At 46.3% G+C, this 3578-nt stretch overlaps 1 protein-coding gene across 1 annotated transcript; it reads left to right on the top strand.

The window, feature by feature from the left end:
* Window positions 1–301: 301 nt before the first annotated feature.
* Window positions 302–1406, top strand: FANCF (FA complementation group F; the record flags this gene model as incomplete). The annotated part of the gene is made up of 1 exon (XM_079537403.1): window positions 302–1406. The coding sequence occupies exon 1, from the start codon at window positions 375–377 to the stop codon at window positions 1404–1406; it is 1032 nt and encodes a 343-aa protein (XP_079393529.1). The 5' UTR covers window positions 302–374.
* Window positions 1407–3578: the final 2172 nt, after the last annotated feature.

The raw sequence follows: 3578 nt of genomic DNA, 5'->3' as shown, positions 1-3578 counted from the left end.
GGTGAGGGCTGAGCATAACTATGGCTGTCCTTTGCACTTCACCTCCTGGAGATGGGAAATACACCATATTGGGATGCGTTGTGCTTGTGAGTTGTTTCTGTAAATATCACTCAGGAATCAAAGGTGTTGCGGTATTTTTTTTAATTCTTTTTAATTTAGGGTTTGTTTGTTTGTTTCATTTACTCGCGTCATTCTTCCTTTTTGATGCTGTAATTTGCCTCCCGCCCAATCGAGGTTCCCCTTTAACGCGGAATCAATCTGCAGCGGATTGATGTCCAGCTCAGCCAATAGAATTACAAATCTCCGCCCTTGCTGGCTCGGATTGGTTCTCGTTCCGGGCGCGAGGCGGGAGTTGCGCTCAAATCCGCGGCGCCATGGAGGCTGTGCTGGGGCAGGTGGCGGAGCTGCCCGCGCTGTTCGCTGTGTCCCGTTCCGTCCAGGTGCGGGACTGGGACCCCCCGACCCTGGACAGGGCTCTGGATTGGGCACGCTACTTCCAGCACCTCCACGACCGCTTCCGTGGCCGACCCCGTCTCCGGGATGCTGTGGGGCGGCGGTTGCGGCGGGGCCAGAGGGGCAGCCCGCTCTCTTTCTACCATCTGGGCGCCTGCTCGGAGCTACTGGGCCTGGCGCTGCTAGAGAACCGCGCTCTGCCACCCACGGCCTGCCGCCGCCTCCTGCAGCGCCTCCTGCAGGGGGAAGCTGGCCCCGAACCGGGCCGCCTGGTTCTGCTGGCCCGCAGGAAGGCCGCTTCCCGCCTTCTGGAGAGCTGCGCGCTGTCCCCGAGCGACCCGGGCCCGCGGGTGTGCGTGGAAGCGGGACTGCTGCTGTGCCGGCTGAGGGAGGACGGGCGGGAAGCTGGGGCGGCCCTGGGCTGGCTTGGACCTGTCTTGGAGCAGCTCCCCCGGCCTCGGGCTTTCGCTGTGGTGGCGGAGGCGCTGTTGGTGCTGCAGGGGGATGGGGACAGCACGGCGAGTGGAGCAGAAGCTGGAAGCGTTGCGGATCCCCTGCTTTCCTGGCTACTGGAGGATCCGCACCGGTTTTCTGTCTGCTGTCTGCTCCTCTCGGGCGCTCTGCTCGCCTCGCTAGCCGATCGCTATGCCCGGTTAAGCAGGCGTTATTTGGATCTTTTAGCTGAGTGGGGAAGTCAGCTGCTGTATGACTCGCTGCAGGGGCGGTGGGTTAGAAGTGGTCCTGAGGAGGCTAAATTGTGCTGGGAGGAGCTGAGGGAGCGTTTTGTCTGCCTCTGTCAGGGATCTGTGCAACTCAGGGAGCAAACCCAAGCAGCTCTGAAGCTCCTGAAGGCCCAAGATGGAGACTTTCAAGTCCGTGGCCTAAGTGTGTGGACTGACCTGCTGCTGGAAGTGGAGAAAGACTTAAGGAAGAAGCAGAGCCCAAATGTGTGAACACCAGAGCAACACAAAACTTTATGAAATCTAGCAAATCTGACTGATACTTATTTGAAGGGAGAGAACTATGTCCTGCTTTGAGTTGAAAACCCAAGCTCTGATAGGACTGCTGATCACACTGTTTCTGATTGCACATGAACTCTCAGGAAGGCCTGTTACTTCTTTGCGTCTGTACTGCTGATTCTCTTGATGACAGGCAATAAATATCTTCCTTTACAGTGCTTACTGCTCAGCTAATAAAACAAAGAACCTGTTTTTTTTGAATGTGTTTTTTAAAAAAATAAGCTTTCATTTTTTATTGGCTACGAATAACTCTTTGATGAGATATGATGAGATATGTTATGGTCATGGTAGTTCTGTTTTTTTTGTTTGTTTGTTTGTTTTTTTATTGTTCAAAGGGAATGATGGAGATTCAAACCTGAAAATGCCAAATGCAGGGTTGATTTAGTAGTGATTACCTTCATTAGGCTATCTGTTCTGTTGGCATTTTCTGATCTTCAAAAAAGATCTGTGTATTGTCTGTGAATTAGCCTCTAGGCCTAAAGTGAAGGAGGGGAAAAGAAAAAACTTGAAAGCTTACTGAAAAGTTCTGAAACTTGAAGGCTTTATTAGTTACCTTGTTATATACTGGTATGTAAATATTAAATATATTAAATGTTTATTAAAACAGTAGTAAGATGTGGCATATTCTGCTGTGTTTTTCTTCCCTTTCCCATGATCTGTTACATTAAATATATTCATTTTGTGAAACAAAAGTGAGTGGTATAACAAACTTTTTAAATGGAGTCCAATGGAGTTATCTTTTGTTGAATCTGTTTCTGTTGACAAAACTCAAATGGGTAAAAAAGTACTGGGCCACCATGACTTAAAACAAGTACTGTACCTCAGAATTAATGAGATCTTGTCTACTTAGCTCTGTAAGCTAGAATTACCAGTGTAAGCAGAGTAATAAGATACAATACTCAGTGAAGGTGGGAAATGCAAATAGCGTAGAAGGTTCATCTTTAACCTCATGTGTGTAGGATCTGTCAAGGAGTGTAGTGTGTATTCAGATAGGATTGAGATAAGTTGAGAAAAGTGTTCTGTTACTGAAATGCCTTTTAGGGAAGGGTTAGAAGGTGATTTTATTCTGATTGTAAGCTTAACTACATGTATTTGTTAACTGATTGGCACTAATTTGAGTAACATTCTGTGCTACAAAGTGAAAACGTTCAAGGGTGGCAAAATTCAAGGAGGAGTGATCTGGTGACTTTGAAATAGAAACAAAGAATACAAGGAGGTCTACTATTGTTGACTTGGAAGATGAAATAGTGCCTATTCTGATTTGTATGGACATAAAGATATGGGCTATAAGTTCTTATACCTCTCTCTATGAAGCAAAATTGTTACTCAAGGGTAATGCCCTTAGTTAGAAGGATGCATTGCTTTCTATTGAAAGTATAACTGTTTCCTTTGGATTCAGACAGCATGTCAGAGGCAATGAAGTTGTGGAGATTTGCAAATAAACTTGTTCTAACAGTTGCAGCTGTGGCAGTCATGGTTTTGCTGTCTTAAATGGGGTTGTTCTGGCACTTGTGATTGGTGGTCAGTCTCAAAAGAGAGTACAGTGTTAGGGGACCTCAGGGCTGAGTCAGTATTTCTGTAGTAATGAAAGGAATATGAACTACAAGCATTTAAAACTGCTCAGAGTATAAAGTATGAAGTTTGAACTTGTTGTCTAGCCATAGGTCCCTGTGTTATGCAGTTTTGGCATTTCGTATGGAAACTCTGCACTTGAGCATTGCTCCTAACGCTTTTAACAGGCATAGAGCTTTCTGTCTGTTAAAATACTTCTTGCTATCAGATGTTCCTAGTGAATGATATACCCAAAGATACTAGTCAGTCATTCCCTTCTGTCCTGATATATGTCAAGTATGAAAAGAAAATGTGGAAATGTTACAAGTGTTATAGTAACAAAACAAATTTTACCAGTTTTCCTTCTTCGTAGAGATTACTAGGAAAAGTTGGTAAGGAACTTCCCTTTCTTACTGAATGGCCAGGGTTGGAAGGGACCTCAAGGATCATGAATCTCCAACCCCCCTGCCACATGTAGGGCCACCAACCTCCCCATTTAATACCAGCCTAGGTCCCCATCCAACCTGGCCTTGAACACCTCCAGGGATGGGGAAT

The sequence above is a fragment of the Tetrao urogallus genome, assembly GCF_951394365.1.
Source record: "Tetrao urogallus genome assembly, chromosome: 6".
Lineage (NCBI taxonomy): Eukaryota > Metazoa > Chordata > Aves > Galliformes > Phasianidae > Tetrao > Tetrao urogallus.
Note: the sequence above shows the minus strand (reverse complement) of the source record. Positions and strands in the feature narration are given on the sequence as shown.